The 16,314-nt window shown below is 44.0% G+C and overlaps 1 protein-coding gene across 1 annotated transcript; it reads left to right on the top strand.

Annotated features, from left to right (window-relative positions):
• Positions 1 to 905: 905 nt before the first annotated feature.
• On the top strand, positions 906 to 14,920 carry LOC140131782 (vomeronasal type-2 receptor 26-like). The gene is made up of 4 exons (XM_072150926.1): positions 906 to 953; positions 1,145 to 1,268; positions 14,056 to 14,774; positions 14,915 to 14,920. Exons 1-4 carry the CDS (start codon positions 906 to 908, stop codon positions 14,918 to 14,920), a joined length of 897 nt encoding a protein of 298 aa, XP_072007027.1.
• The last annotated feature ends 1,394 nt before the right edge of the window (positions 14,921 to 16,314 follow it).

Below are 16,314 nucleotides of genomic sequence, written 5' to 3'. Positions count from 1 at the left end.
TAAATTTACATGTTAAATTAAAAAAACATGATATCCTCACCTTTGGCTTCTTCTTCCAGTGGCTCCGTCTTCTTTCTTGCCTCGGCACACTAATTATGATGTCACACAGTGTCTTGACGTGGTGATGTCATAGTTGCGCATTTGCGGCCCAGGAAGAAGATGCAGTCGCAGCTACGGGATAAGCATTAGAGAACAGACAGGAATCGGAGACTGAGGGGTTACAAAACACTTTACTGAAATACAGCGATAAACAGACCACTATGTCCCACAAAATCAATCACTTCCGGGGGCGCCACCCGGTAATCCAACGCCAGTCCGAATTCAGATCGCTTAAGTAATCTATTGACAATGGGAGTCCTGGATAGAACCTTCTTTCTGTGTTAGTCCCAAATAATCCTTAGTGGTACCGGGATCTGGCCCAGCATCAGATCCCAGCCCCTTCCATGCTGCAAGTCCACACACAACAACCCCCGGCCTGCATGGACTTCACCTATTGTCCTCCTCTGCGGCCCATCCTGTGGGCAGGTGGGGGAGTGAATAATTACCTCCCCTCCTCCTGGGAAATGAGCTGAATATCCACCCCTCCTCCGGCCCCTCCACAGAGGAGCGGCTCCATGTCTGTAGTTTGTTTATTCTCCAGCCCCTTAACAGAGAACAAGTCCAACTTTATAATCTCCTTCCCTCCTCCAATGTGTGAACAGGATGCAAACCCTTTACAGAGACACATCACATATCCATTGTTACAGGACCCTGCTACAGACATTACATTAAAGGGGGCTCTGCATGGGACATTACATTAAAGGGGGGCTCTGCATGGGACATTACATTAAAGGGGGGCTCTGGTGATGGGGTGATGTCTTTCTATAATTTGCCTCAGGCAGCAGAGAGGCTGGATACACCCCTAAATGGATGCGCGACCTGTTTCTCCACCAATTATGGTGAATGAGACCTCAGTAATGATTGCACAACTTATGTCTACAGACTGATTATCTGTCCACCCATCAGGGTTCTGTTTCCTCCATCCAGCTACTTCTTGTGAGGTCGGGAGAAAACTTCTTATAAATGGACACTTCTGTAGTCCATCCTCCTAGGTCTCCGCATTACTTTTATCATACTGTATGTTATATTTTGTCTTCTCCTTCAGGACCCAGTCTCCCGCTGCTCAGATCCGTGTTTACCTGGAAGCAGGAAAAAGCCAAGAGAAACCATTCACACCTGCTGCTATGACTGTGTCCCGTGTTCAGAGGGAGAGATCTCCAATATCACAGGTACATGGTGGTATGCTAGTAGTGTCTGACCTGCGCTGAGGAGGACAATGATGTCCTAGAGCAGTGGTGGCGAACCTATGGCACGGGTGCCAGAGGTGGCACTCGGAGCCATTTCTGTGGGCACTCAGACCATCACCCCAGGACAGAGCTCACTAAATAGGACCAAATCCACCAAGTCCCAGGCAACTTAAGAGATGCTGCTCTCAGCACTATTTTAAAGCACTTCATTGGCTGTTAGGAACTGCGGGAAAAATGAGAAGTGGTGACAGAACTGCAATATATATTGGTGGTGCTCCTGCTGGACCAACCAGTTTTCCTCTACAGAGAGACCCTGGAGAGAATCTACAGCGAGAGTCTGAATTTGCTAACCTTCTTTCAACTGTATTGGTGGCTTCAGGGGGCCGATACAATTGAAAGATTGGAAGAACAGGTAGCAATAAGTTACTGCTTAAAATGCCATGTTGGCACTTCACAGGAAAATAAGTGGATTTTGGTTGTAGTTTGAGCACTCTGTCTCCAAAAGGTTCGCCATCACTGTCCTAGAGTAGCTGCCATTAGGAATGCCCCAAACAGGAAACTTTTGGACCTCCTTACATCCAAACAAGCACAGAACAGATCATCATCATGAACTATGTTACATACACATCAATGTCAAGAATACTAGAAGGTTTATCCGTGGCCACAGTACTGATCTGACACAGGTAGCAGTGGCATCAACCAACCTACAGGGGATGTTGTTCTCTTTGAGGTAAAAAATGCATAGTCAGGACAAGGCATCTTGGTGCCCTATGTAGACTAAAAAATATTTCCCCTCTGTAAAATTGTAGCAAAAAAATATGGCAGAATCAAGTCCTGACGGGAAACATGAAATCACACAGCACATGCCCCCAGTATATATGTATCTCATCTCAGCACATGCCCCCAGTATATATGTATCCCAGCACATGCCCCCAGTATATATGTATCCCAGCACATGCCCCCAGTATATATGTATCTCATCTCAGCACATGCCCCCAGTATATATGTATCCCAGCACATGCCCCCAGTATATATGTATCCCAGCACATGCCCCCAGTATATATGTATCCCAGCACATGCCCCCAGTATATATGTATCTCAGCACATGCCCCCAGTATATATGTATCTCAGCACATGCCCCCAGTATATATGTATCCCAGCACATGCCCCCAGTATACCGTATATGTATCCCAGCACATGTCCCCAGAATATATGTATCCCAGCACATGCCCCCAGTATACATGTATCCCAGCACATGCCCCCAGTATATATGTATCCCAGCACATGCCCCCAGTATATATGTATCTCAGCACATGCCCCCAGTATATATGTATCTCAGCACATGCCCCCAGAATATATGTATCCCAGCACATGCCCCCAGTATATATGTATCCCAGCACATGCCCCCAGTATATATGTATCCCAGCACATGTCCCCAGAATATATGTATCCCAGCACATGCCCCCAGTATACATGTATCCCAGCACATGCCCCCAGTATATATGTATCCCAGCACATGCCCCCAGTATATATGTATCCCAGCACATGCCCCCAGTATATATGTATCTCAGCACATGCCCCCAGAATATATGTATCCCAGCACATGCCCCCAGTATATATGTATCCCAGCACATGCCCCCAGTATACCGTATATGTATCCCAGCACATGTCCCCAGAATATATGTATCCCAGCACATGCCCCCAGTATATATGTATCCCAGCACATGTCCCCAGTATATATGTATCCCAGCACATGTCCCCAGTATACATGTATCCCAGCACATGCCCCCAGTATATATGTATCCCAGCACATGCCCCCAGTATATATGTATCCCAGCACATGCCCCCAGTATATATGTATCCCAGCACATGCCCCCAGTATATATGTATCTCAGCACATGCCCCCAGTATATATGTATCCCAGCACATGCCCCCAGTATATATGTATCCCAGCACATGCCCCCAGTATATATGTATCCCAGCATATGTCCCCAGTATATATGTATCCCAACACATGTCCCCAGTATATATGTAGCTCAGCACGTGCACAAAGAATATATGTAACTCAGTAAATGCCCCCAGTATATATGTAGCTCAGCACATTCCCCCAGTATATGGGTAGCTCAGCACATTCCTCCAGTATACATGTAGCTCAGCACACACCCCCAGTATATATGTAGCCTAGAAAGTCCCAGCACATGCCTATATGTAGCCCAGTAGCCAGCACATGCCCCCAGCATATATGTAGCCTAGCATATGCCCCTAGTATGTATGGAGTACAGCACATGCCTCCAGTATATCGGTAACCTTGCACATGCTTTCAGTATTTATGTATAGCAGCACATGTCCCCGGAATATAGGTAGAAAAAAAATGTATAGTCACCTACCTGTGTTCCTGAACTCCTTCAGCATGATAATACTTCAACCTGCATCCTCCCTAATGACACAGACCGTGCCGATAAGGTCATTACTTAGTCAATGGTGTCACATCGAGGATGCAGGCAGCAGTAACATCATGCTGCCTGCATCCAGTTTTCAGCTGAATGTTTGTCTTAAAAATGCACATAACATTGATTGCTTTCCCTACAATCCCCTACCGTCAACTACCCCTTGTCCCAACCCTGCACAAGGCTACCATTTCTTAGCACTGCTGTAGCTGTCCACACATGTCTTCAGCTCTGTGCATTAATCTCCAACCTGCACCCCAAAAATTCAACAGTCACTTAAAGTTTATAAGCTACCTCTGGACAATAATAGACGCAGTGTAGGAGAAATAGTCAGCTCCAAACTTCAATAAAATGTTGACTTGCTTTATTGGACAGGTGGCGGCAGAGATACAAGTCTGCAAAGGATCTCCCGACAATTCCCACACTATGCTCCCGAATTAATATATTTATTACACCTAAATTGACTACACTGTGCCCCCACATATATAAAAAATATACTCGAAACAACTGCCCACATTCTGCCTCGACATATATGATATATACCCCTTACACCACAACTGACCACACTGTGCTCCCACATACATCATATATACCCCTGACACAACAACTGATGACACTGTACCCCTAATACATATTATATATACCTCTTACACCACAACTGACCACACTGTGCCCTCACATATATCATATATACCCCTCACACCTCAACTGACCACACTGTGCCCCCACATATATCATATATACCCCTCATACCACAACTGACCACACTGTGCCCTCACATATATCATATATACCCCTTACACCACAACTGACCACACTGTACCCCCATATTATTCATATATACCCCTCACACCACAACTGACCACACTGTACCCCCACATATATCATATATACCCCTCACACCACAACTGACCACACTGTGCTCCCACATACATCATATATACCCCTGACACAACAACTGATGACACTGTACCCCTAATATATATTATATATACCTCTTACACCACAACTGACCACACTGTGCCCTCACATATATCATATATACCCCTCACACCTCAACTGACCACACTGTGCCCCCACATATATGATATATACCCTTCACACCTCAACTGACCACACTGTGCCCTCACATATATCATATATACCCCTCACACCACAACTGACCACACTGTACCCCCATATATATTATATATAGCCCTCACACTACAACTGACCACACTGTGCCACCACATATATCATATATACCCCTCATACCACAACTAACCATGCTGTACCCCCACATATATCATATATACCCCTCATACCACAACTAACCATGCTGTACCCCCACATATATCATATATACCCCTCACACCACAACTGACCACACTGTACCCCCACATATATCATATATACCCCTCACACCACAACTGACCACACTGTACCCCCACATATATCATATATACCCCTCACACCACAACTGACCACACTGTACCCCCATATATATCATATATAACCCTCACACCACAACTGACTACACTGTGTCCCCCCCACATATATCATATATACCCCTCATACCACAACTGACCATACTGTGCCCCCACATATATCATATATTCCCCTCACACTACAACTGACCACACTGTGACCTCACGTATATCATATATACCCCTCACACCACAGCTGACCACACTGTGCTCCCCACATATATCATATATACCCTCACACCACAACTGTCCACACAGTGCCCCCACATATATCATATATACCCCTCATACCACAACTGACCACACTGTGCCCCCACATATATCATATATTCCCCTTACACTACAACTGACCACACTGTGCCCTCACGTATATCATGTATACCCCTCACACCACAACTGACTACACTGTGTCCCCCCCACATATATCATATATACCCCTCACACTACAACTGACCACACTGTGCCCTCACATATATCATATATACCCCTCATACCACAACTGACCACACTGTGCCCCCACATATATCATATATACCCCTCACACCACAACTGACCACACTGTGCCCTCACATATATCATAAATACCCCTCACACCTCAACTGACCACACTGTGCCCCCACATATATCATATATACCCCTTACACTACAACTGACCACACTGTGCCCTCACATATATCATATATACCCCTCACACCTCAACTGACCACACTGTGCCCTCACATATATCATATATACCCCTCACACCACAACTGACTACACTGTGCCCCCACATATATCATATATACCCCTTACACCACAATTAAACATAGTGTGCTCCCTACATATATAATAATTTCCTCACATCAAAATTGACCAAACTTTGACCCGCATAGTAGCCCCACATATGGCATACATACCTCAAAGACTGTTTTAAGTGCCATGTTCCCCTCTTTCTCACATGATGAGCACCTTGGCGTCTCTTCTCAAATCCAGCACCCATGTCACCCTTCACCTTCCTAAACAGCTAGCACCCATATCTCCTTCTCTTCAAAAACCAGCACTCACATTCCCCTTCTTCTCCTCCTCACACTACCTGGTGGCCCATGTGATAATCTGTACATGTAAGATCTTCCTCTAACTGTGGGACCTGGCTGGATGGTGGAGAAGGTGTTAAAGAAGCATTTGTGTAACAATGCCCCAGGCTGGTGGGAAATGTGTGAGGGTAGAGCGACTGCTGCCGTCTGCCACCGGGTAATGCACTGTAGAGACCGGCATTTAAACCATTAGAGATGCCCAGTGGGCTGGAATGAGAGTGCAGTGTGTAAACTTCGCTCCTATGTGGATTCCTGTACATGTGTAGAGGGGCTGGGGAGAAGACGTGTCTCGGGTCACATGAGGGAGCAGCTGCAGGTATTGAGGTGCATGCATAGAAGGGTTCGGGAGCCGCCACATCCATAGTATATGGGGAGATGTGCACCGGCTAGATAGAGGTTGTGCTGGCGTAGGGTAAAGCAAAAGGATGGTAAGTGATCCTGATATGTGCCTATGGAAGTATTTATTACCATGTATAAAGCGAGGGAGAAGGGAGTAATGGAGTGGAGCATTCTGCATGAGGAAGAGAATAGGCAGACATTATAACGGGGAAGGGTAAAGTAATAGTCGTTATCTATATTCCTGCTTATTCATAAAAAATGGAGAAAAAGATATTTAAAAAAAAAGAGATGATGATAATAAGGGATACAATAAGCCTTTAGTATGAAGTCCATCAGGAAGAAAGATGTGTAATGGAAGGATCTCCTGTGGGATGAATACACAACATAGGAACTTATTTACTAAGTATCCCACGGTTGCATTTCTGTCGGGTTTTCCGACTTTTCGGGGATTGTGCCATCAGAAAAGGGATTTAAAAGGGCATTGTGTTGGTGCTTTCAAATCGGGGGGCGGGCTCTCGGACAATCCAATTGATTCAGACAAACCGCGGCAAGATCAAGCACTTACATGCACCGAGAAGAAGAAGGAGAACTCCGGCAAACCTGATCGGGGAAGCGACACATGCAGGATATCGGATGCATGATCTACGTGAATTCTCGTTGGACACTCCGGATCGTGGATCGCACAGGACCAGGTAAGTAAATGTGCCGCATAGAGTCAAATTACAAAAGACTCTCGTCAGATGACATTAGTACATAGGAATAGTCATCATGTGAAAGACGCCATTTTTACAATATTTTGCATACATTTAGCAAAACGCTTTAGTGACAAACTCTAACAAAGAGTAAAAAAAAGAGCAAGGGGGGGGGGTGGATATGGTATTTACCAGGAACATACACTCACCGGCCACTTTATTAGGTACACCTGTCCAACTGCTCGTTAACACTTCATTTCTAATCAGCCAATCACATGGCGGCAACTCAGTGCATTTAGGCATGTAGACATGGTCAAGACAATCTCCTGCAGTTCAACCCGAGCATCAGTATGGGGAAGAAAGGTGATTTGAGGCCTTTGTTGGTGCCAGAAGGGCTGGTCTGAGTATTTCAGAAACTGCTGATCTACTGGGATTTTCACGCACAACCATCTCTAGGGTTTACAGAGAATGGTCCGAAAAAGAAAAATCATCCAGTGAGCGGCAGTTCTGTGGGCGGAAATGCCTTGTTGATGCCAGAGGTCAGAGGAGAATGGGCAGACTGGTTCGAGCTGATAGAAAGGCAACAGTGACTCAAATCGCCACCCGTTACAACCAAGGTAGGCAGAAGAGCATCTCTGAACGCACAGTACGTCACACTTTGAGGCAGATGGGCTACAGCAGCAGAAGACCACACCGGGTGCCACTCCTTTCAGCTAAGAACAGGAAACTGAGGCTACAATTTGCACAAGCTCATCGAAATTGGACAGTAGAAGATTGGAAAAATGTTGCCTGGTCTGATGAGTCTCGATTTCTGCTGCGACATTCGGATGGTAGGGTCAGAATTTGGCGTCGACAGCATGAAAGCATGGATCCATCCTGCCTTGTATCAACGGTTCAGGCTGGTGGTGGTGGTGTCATGGTGTGGGGAATATTTTCTTGGCACTCTTTGGGCCCCTTGGTACAACGCCACAGCCTACCTGAGTATTGTTGCTGACCATGTCCATCCCTTTATGAGCACAATGTACCCTGTAACATCTGATGGCTACTTTCAGCAGGATAATGCGACATGTCATAAAGCTGGAAGCATCTCAGACTGGTTTCTTGAACATGACAATGAGGTCACTGGACTCAAATGGCCTCCATAGTCACCAGATCTCAATCCAATAGAGCATCTTTGGGATGTGGTGGAACGGGAGATTCGCATCATGGATGTGCAGCCGACAAATCTGCGGCAACTGTGTGATGCCATCATGTCAATATGGACCAAAATCTCTGAGGAATGCTTCCAGCACCTTGTTGAATCTATGCCACGAATAATTGAGGCAGTTCTTAAGGCAAAAGGGGGTCCAACCCGTTACTAGCATGGTGGCCGGTGAGTGTATAGTATTTTAGGGGTGAAGTTTCGAGTATGGAATGAGGTGGACAGGATGGGTTAATGATGTGGGTACAGTCACATTTGCTGACCCATGGGTCCCACATCTTATGAAATCGCTTGAGAGAGACTTTTGTCTCGGTGCAAACATTTTCGCCAATAGACAGTAGCGATTCATAGTAACAAAAACTTCATGGAGGAAGTGAAGTTGATCTCCAAGATCTGGCTAATTATTTAGTAAGTTAAGTTTGATTTAATTTAGTTTAGGAGGCCATGGACAGTTAATACTGAAATTCGAATTGGCCAATTCCTATCCCTAGAAGGGCAGGGGTTATGGGATGTCGGCTTTCGTGATTCTATTTGTATTCTTTATATTTCTCTCCATAATAGTTTTGATACTGGACAGGCCCAAAAATTGGTCCACATTGTCTCGAGCATCTATGTGATTCTTCTGGGAACATGCGTGAAAGATGGGTGATTTTCAGGGAGGTTGCCACATTTTAGAGGCTTTATGTGACCAATGATTAGGAAAAGAAAGAGTGCAGATCATTTTCCCATCATCTTGGATGATCTCCACTCAATAACATGTCGTACAGAGCTGTAGTCAAACGTAATTCACATTTTCTTAGATTAAATATGGGGTTGAATAGAGGAGTAGGGTGGCTGAAATGTAACACATTTGGGGAGGAAAGGAAATCTTGCCGGTGAGACTTGTGGGTCTAAAGAGTCAGGAAGGGGAAATGATTCTTCAATTCTGGAAGCTAGTAGTGTCACAGGTGCCCCTGCGACCCGTGTACCTCCGTGTGCCCCAGCTAGGAACTTACCTTTCCCGGCTCCAGCGACGGTCTCCATGATGCCTGCGCTCCGGCGCGCGCGTCTCTGTCTTCCCTGTTGTGTAGTAATGATTGGATATGACAGGTTCTACTGAAGATCTTGAGGAAAATCGGGATTAATAACATCCGGGATTTGAAGGGGTTTTTGTTTGATGGGTTTGCAATTAAGGCCATTAGAGGCAGAGAGTGGTGACTTCCAAGCCGAAATAGAAGCGCGGAGGGATGGATGGACAGGTGGTAAGAGGAGGTTTAGTCAGATAGAAGAATAGCCATAGAAGTAGGCTTTTAAACAATTATTAGGCATGAAATGTGTCTCTTGGAGAAGAAATTCTCGTAAAGGGTGAGACCTTTGGTATTGCGAGAAATAATATAACAGGCAGGTTGACTGGAGGTTTACTTTAGTCTTGTTCCAGGTGAGGTTAGGAGAAAAAACAAAATTACAAAGAAGGCAAAGCAGTAAGTGACACCGAGGGGTAACTGGTTGAAACCATGGGATATAGGCGAAGGGCTATAACTTGAACATATCCATATCCAGATTTTTTTCTCGTCACACATTGTGATGATATCCTTTGTGTTTAGTTATGAAAAAATTGGAATTTGGAAAAAATTTTCTAAGAATTATTCATTTTCAAAGTCCTAAACTTTCTGTTTTCAGGCAGATAGTGATAGCACCCAAGTAACTTCATTACTAACATTTCCCAAATCTCTGCTTTATATCAGCACAGGGTTTTATGCCTCCTCTCTCTTTTTTAAGTTGTTAGGAGGTTCCGAATTTTGGGTGTAAATTTTCTCATATTTATGAAAATCGACAAAACTCTTATTTAGAGGCACCTGCTTAGCTTTAAGTGACTTTGAGAGGCCTAAACAACAGTAAAACTACACCCCTCATATCTGAAAACTACAACTTTAAGAAGTGTATTAACTCTTTGTATGTTATACAGGGGTTAAAACAAAATGGAGGTGTAATTAACAAGCTGTAATTTTTTTTAGACAATACATTAATTTTTGCCAAAAATTAAACAGTCACAAAGTACTAAATGATGGGAGCTCACTTAAAGCTTGTTTTATGAAATTTTGCTTCTAAACCAAGTTGGAATTTCTGTAAAATACAAGCTTGTCTTGTAATACACCTGCAGAGCCGGCGACTTGTAATCTAAGGACTGTGTAAATTTATATATAACTAGCTGTAGCTATCCTTTCCTAATTGCCCTACCTACCCTAGCTGGTAAGTGACCAGTGGTCAACATTCAGTGACTGGCTGAAAGGAAGAGAGTGAACAGGGTGAAGTAGCAGATGGAAGGGAATAAATGGAGTTAGTGGATTGTGAAATTATTTCCTGGCGAATGCAGTCAATTTTACTGTATCTTTTAACCCCTTCCCGAAGTGTGCCGTACTATTACGGGTCCCGGTCCCGGTGCATGGACCCTCTCCATAGCCGGTAAGTCTTTGTTGCATATTTGGTGATAGCATCAGTAACAGGTGCTTGCACCGATCTTACAGTACTATGGCAGTATATGGTAGGATCAATCAGACAACCCAGGGTTAAGTACTCTAGGTGGTCTGAAAATAGAAGAACCAAACTGTTAAATCAACATGATAAAAATGTAGATAACATAGGGTAAACAATCAATTAATGAATTTAATCGGGGTAAGGGTATGACTGAGGTGGGAGAGGGGGTGGGGGAAAAAAGGAGAGGATTGGAGAGGGCAGGAGAGGACAGGAGCGAGTTACGAGTCGGTCAGGAATGCGATCCCAGATTATTGAGTGAGTCGCGGCTTTATTATGAGACATTGCTGAGGCTTCTTCAAGCCGGTGCAGAAATGAGATTTCTCCAAACCAATCTGTTAGTTGGGGTGTCCTTGTGGTTTTCCACAACCTGGGTATTAGGGTATGCGCTGCTATCAGCATAGAACCCTTAGAGATCTTTTTGCTTTCGATGCCGAGATAGGTAATAAGGACAGCAATCGTACTGCAGGCTCGTTTTCCAGATCGTGCCCTGTCAGAGCTAGTATCAGTTTGCGTACCTGTTGCCAGAACGGCTGTAGCTTCTGACATCCCCACCAAATATGACTCATGGTGCCCGGAGCACCTAGGCATCGCCAGCATCTATCTGAACAAGATGGAATATCATGTGGAGTCTAGTAGGGACCCAATACCACCTTGAAAGCGACATAAAATTGGTTTCTTGTGCCTTAGACTGAGAATTTATGACACAATTCGAAGGCTTTAAGCCAATCGTCTGTGGTGAAGGTCTTATTCCATTCGCTCTCCCAGATTGCTTTGTATGGGGGGGGGTCTGAAAAGCCCCACTTATTTAGCAAGAGACTGTATATTGCTGATATGGCATGAGGAGTTGCCGTGTCAGAGAGGCATAGGGATTCAAATTGAGTCATACTACGGTGTAAATCTGCCCTGGCTTTGATCGTATGATAAAAATGTGCTAGTAAATTATACTCCCAGTGTAGTCTAGGTGTGCGGTCGGGCACTGGAAGGTTGTCTTCGAGAGATATGAGGGTTTTGGGTTCGAGTAGGGTCTGAAAGCGGAGTGAAGCTAGCCTTCTAAGGGGGAGCAGGAAGTCATTGGAGATTCCTGGAGGGAAATCGGGATTCCCTGTTTTAGGGACGAGTGGACCGTCAGGGGAGAAGAGTTGTGTATGGCTGGAGAATAGCCGCATTGTTTTAATTAAAACATACTTTATAAAAATATTTTAATGAGCCGGAGGGGCTCCGGTCTATGTAACCGAAACGCCTCCCTTCCTTCACTTCCTGCTAATATATGCCACCACCTTAACCCCTTAAGGACCAGGCCCTTTTTCGTTTTTGCATTTTTATTTTTCACTCCCCACCTTCAAAAATCTATAACTTTTTTAATTTTCCATGTACAGAGCTGTGTGATGTCTTATTTTCTGCGTAACAAATTGTACTTCGTAGTGATGGTATTAAATATTCCATGCCGTGTACTGGGAAGTGGGAAAAAAATTCTAAATGCAGTGAAAATTATGAAAAAACACATTTGCGCCATTTCTTGTGGGCTTGGTTTTTACAGCTTTCAATGTGTGCCCCAAATGACAGATCTACTTCATTCATTGGGTCAATGCGATCACAGGGATACCAAATTTGTATAGGTTTTATAATCTTTTCATACATTTACAAAAATTAAAACCTCCTGTACAGAAAAAAAATTCTTCATTTTACAGTGTTCTTGCGCTAATAACTTTTTCATACTTTAGTGTGCAGAGCTGTGGGTGGTGTCATTTTTTGTGACTTCTGATGACGTTTTCAAAACTTATATATTTAGTGACCTTTTGATCACTTTTTATAGAATTTTTTCTATTTTTCAAAATGGCTAAAAAATGCAATTTGCGACTTCGGGCGCTATTTTCCGCTACGGGGTAAAACGCAGTGAAAAACGCTTATTATATTTTAATAGATCGGGCATTTTCAGACACGGCGATACCTAATGTGTTTAGGATTTTTACTGTTTATTTATATTTATATCAGTTCTAGGGAAAGGGGGGTGATTTGAATTTTTATGTTTTTTTAATATAATTTTTTTTTTTTACTTTTTTTTTTTTTTTTACTATTTTTCAGACACCCTAGGGTACTTTAACCCTAGGTTGTCTTATTGATCCTACCATACACTGCCATACTACAGTATGGCAGTATATGGGGATTTTGCATACCATCTATTACAATGTGCAGATCGCACATTGTAATAGATAGCCTCGATCATGACAGCCTCGGATCTTTGTGTGTTCCGAGGCTGTCATGACAACGGATCGCCCTCATGGGGAGTGACGATCGGAGCCAAGATGGCACTAATCACGGGTGTTAGCGGCGGGCGTTTGCTTCATTATAAAGCAAATGCCCGGTGAGTATGAAGAGGGCTCAGCCCGTTAGCCCTCTTCGTACTCCCCCATGCGCAGCAAGATGTAAGGGTACGTCTTATTGCGCTATGGGGTTAATATTCATGGCAGTCTGGTCCCATCTATGAAGTCAGAGAATCCAATCATATGAATATACCAGCTAAGCTGAGATGGACAGATGACTCGCAGCGTTCAAGCAGTAGAAAATGGCTCCTTTTCTGGCTCTATCTTATTAATCGACCTAAAGGTAAAGATCACAACATAGAATAGCATGGGATAATATGAACATCTAGGGACCCTACGCCTCAGCTCCATGATCTGTAGATAGGAGCAGAGTCTACATAAATCCATGGCGTATCCTGATCTGATATACAACTAGACCAGATGTTATTTATAAGTAATGCTACATCAGAAATTTAATAAAGCAAGTGCTGTATCCAAAACCATAGCTCAAAAATTCACGATATTGGTGAATATACTGCCAGTAAAAGGGGAAGCATCACAATTTCACTGAATAGTTGATAACTATTCATAATTCTATATAGAACATGCAGAGGCAATAAGAGCCATAAGGAAGCCTAGAGGGATAATGTACTGCAAAACCTGGCCTGACCCGGCCTATCAGTGCATATCGCAAGGAAATAAAGTAACATGTAATATATTATTTCATATTTCTGCAGATGCTGACAACTGTATACAATGTGAAAGTGATGAATGGCCGAATGAGGGGAGAGACCGATGTCTACCCAAAGCGATAGAATTCATCTCTTACCAGAATGACCCATTGGCTTCTGTCTTCTCCGGTCTCTCGCTCTTCGGATGTCTTGTGACCGGCTCCATATTCACAATATTTATTTTCTACCAGGACACTCCTATTGTTAAAGCTAATAACCGGAACCTGAGTTACCTCCTCCTGGTCTCCATCTTCCTCAGCTTCCTCTCTGTCTTCTTGTTTCTTGGTCGTCCCAGTGATGTCACTTGTAGATTACGTGAAACCAGTTTTGGAGTTTTCTTCTCAGTTGCCGTCTCTTCACTTCTCGCCAAGACTGTGATGGTTTGTGTTGCTTTTAAGTCCACCAAGCCTGGAAGCCCCTGGAGAAGATGGCTGAGTGTGAAGGTGCCCTACACCATAGTGTTGTTGTGTTCTTCCATACAAGTTGTCATCTGTGTCATCTGGTTGTCTATTTCTCCCCCATTCCAGGACCTGGACACTCAGTCTTCTCCTGGGAAGATCATCATTCAGTGTAATGAGGGGTCAGATATCTGCTTCTACTCCATGTTGGGTTATATGGGGCTCCTGGCAGCGGGCAGCTTTCTTCTGGCTTTTATGGTGAGGACATTACCGGACAGTTTTAATGAGGCCAAGTACATCACCTTCAGCATGCTGCTGTTCTGCAGTGTCTGGATCTCCATGATCCCGGCTTATCTGAGCACCAGAGGGAAATACATGGTGGCTGTGGAGATATTTGCAGTAATGGCTTCCAGTGCTGGACTCTTAGGTTGTGTGTTTTTCCCAAAATGTTTTGTAATTTTATTTAGACCTGAAATGAATAGAAAAACGGATCTTCTCGGAAGAAGAAAGGAATAAATAGAAACCATTATAACCTCCATGAATGCTAAAAAAAACAACTATTGAACTATAGATGATGGGTGGCTCTCACATACAACTCAGGCCACTGGCCCATAAGTCCCATCAACGAAAATGTCTCTGTGCACAGGAGGGATTTCCCAGACAGAGCCTTGTGTCACCGGATTGAATTGATGTGTTGAGTTCAGTCTAGTGATACAATGGACCATCTGAGGAATCCCTCCAGCGTCATCAGAGGGTTCTTTATAATCCTTTATCAGTTTATAGACCCTGCACAATCGTATAACCAAGCTCTAAATGAACTGATAATCACTGATCAATATATAATCCAGGTATCTGTGGACCGTGACAAATAGCATGGTGGTGCAGGTATAGTAAGGATTCCCAGAGGTGTAAATCCATTTATTGAAGAAAACTAAATATACAGAACAGACACCACGTTCACAAAGAGGAAACTGTGTTTCTATTCATCCCTTTTCCCACTGTGCCCTTTTTTCTTCCTACCAATGATCCATGAAGATAACAAAAACCCATCTGGTAGACCCATCACCTCAGGGATTGGTTTACCTACTTTTCATATCTCTTTCAAGATTTGTATTTGCAAAGCTATGTAACCAACCTACTAAGCTATGTCACCAACCTACTAAGCTATGTCACCAACCTACTAAGCTACGTCACCAACCTACTAAGCTACGTCACCAACCTACTAAGCTATTTCACCAACCTACTAAGCTTTGTCTCCAACCTACTTGGCTATGTCACCAACCTACTAAGCTATGTCACCAACCTACTAAGCTATGTCACCAGCCTACTAACCTATATCACCAACCTACTAAGCCATGTCACCAACCTACTAAGACATGTCACCAACCTACTAAGCTATGTCACCAACCTACTAGGCTATGTCACCAACCTAATAAGCCATGTCACCAACCTACTAAGCCATGTCACCAACCTACTAAGCTATGTCACCAACCTACTAAGCCATGTCACCAACCTACTAGGCTATGTCACCAACCTACGAGGCTATGTCACCAACCTACTAAGCCATTACACCAACCTACTAAGCCATGTCACCAACCTACTAGGCTATGCCACCAACCTACTAAGCCATGTCACCAACCTACTAGGCTATGTCAGCAACCTACTAAGCCATGTCACCAACCTACTAGGCTATGTCAGCAACCTACTAAGCCATGTCACCAACCTACTAAGCCATGTCACCAACCTACTAGGCTATGTCACCAACCTACTAAGCTATGTCACCAATCTACTCAGCTATGTCACCAACCTACTAAGCCATGTCACCATCTTACTATACTACGTATTTCGAGCATTAGCGTACTCGAAA

This window comes from Engystomops pustulosus, chromosome 1 (genome assembly GCF_040894005.1).
Source record: "Engystomops pustulosus chromosome 1, aEngPut4.maternal, whole genome shotgun sequence".
NCBI classification, from domain to species: domain Eukaryota; kingdom Metazoa; phylum Chordata; class Amphibia; order Anura; family Leptodactylidae; genus Engystomops; species Engystomops pustulosus.
This window is presented reverse-complemented; position numbering and strand designations above follow the sequence as displayed.